Raw genomic sequence first — 1,346 nt, forward strand, 5'->3', positions numbered from 1 at the left:
GATGATCCGAGATCCTTCGCTGAATTCTCTCAACTGGTTCGCCAACATAATATGTACCTCTACGGTGATGCGGTTACCCGATACTTCTTCCTACTACATAACCTCTCTCCGAGTGTTCACAACTCCACAGTGTTCGGCTGCAATATGGTGATGCGCAAGACACGCCTCAATGTACCAGTGTGAACGACTTCCAAAGGCTACTCGACAAGGTGTGGAACCATCTCATGGATGAGTTTGCTAAATCATCCGGCTTATTCGACCACTACAAGGCACTACAACTTCTTAAACTCTCTCCCGGTGCTGACTTTGACGGCCATCTCAGTCGGTTCACTACCCTTATCCGTGCCATACAGAGAGAGAAGGGCTCCATTGATGACCGCGAGACCGCCGCCCACTGGTACAACAGTTTGGATGAGCGAGGCCAAGATGACATAGATCGGGCCCCTGCCCAAGACGTTAAGACCTTCGTCCAGATGCGTGAGAGATCTCGAGGCTTCTACCGATCACTCAAGAAGACGTGGAAGGCTAACGCTGCTGGGAAGTCAATCACCACTAATGTTGCTACTGCTGCGGGTCCGGCGACTACAACTCAGGCTCATCAACCTCTTCCTACACAACCGGCCTCAACTCGTCCAAAGCCTTCTACATTTTGGGACACTACAGCCCAACGCCCTGCCGATGGTGTGACAGACGGGTCTATATTCAACCTCGACTTCATACGGAAGTTCCGGTGTCAACGTTGTCTCTGCCACGACCACAGTACTGGCTCTTGCAAACAATCTAAGATGGCCTTCGAATCCCTCCGTTGTGCTCGATGCGGGACTCATCATGATCCCGTACGGTTCCCAGAAGCTCACTGCCGAGACAGCAATTGCTACCGCTGTGGGAAGCGAGGTCATATGAGTCGTGCTTGTCCCGAGCCACTACCTCAGAAACCCGATACCACCCCTTCAAGCTCTACTGGTACCGAAGGGGCCAAGATTCAGGCTAATGTAGTCCAGATCACTGACTCCGATGGGTCTGGATTACCCATGATAAAATTAGCCATCTCATCACCTGACTACGACTCGCCCAAGCCCGAAGGTCGTGTAGCTACTAACGCTCTACTGGATTCTGGTGCTGAACAACCGCTATGTGCCGAAGATGAGTATAATCGATGGTGTGATGCTGGTCTCGTCCTCCCACTAGTCCCTGATCCACGGACCATCATCTTCGGTAACCCCTCACACCAATCATCGACTCTCGGTAGAGCTAGTGTGATCCTACATCTCGACGACCGAACTTCTATCGTGGCCGATATACTAGTGGTCAGGTCGCTCAACTACCCCTTCATCGTGCCAACTAGT

At 51.9% G+C, this 1,346-nt stretch overlaps 1 protein-coding gene across 1 annotated transcript; it reads left to right on the forward strand.

Moving 5' to 3' along the window:
* Positions 1-224: 224 nt before the first annotated feature.
* Positions 225-1,256, forward strand: Pmar_PMAR017808 (hypothetical protein; the record flags this gene model as incomplete). The annotated part of the gene is made up of 1 exon (XM_002781002.1): positions 225-1,256. A coding segment is annotated over one exon (1,032 nt), but the record flags the coding sequence as incomplete, so codon positions are not given.
* Positions 1,257-1,346: the final 90 nt, after the last annotated feature.

This window comes from Perkinsus marinus (assembly GCF_000006405.1).
Source record: "Perkinsus marinus ATCC 50983 genomic scaffold scf_1104296943768, whole genome shotgun sequence".
NCBI classification, from domain to species: Eukaryota; Perkinsozoa; order Perkinsida; family Perkinsidae; genus Perkinsus; species Perkinsus marinus.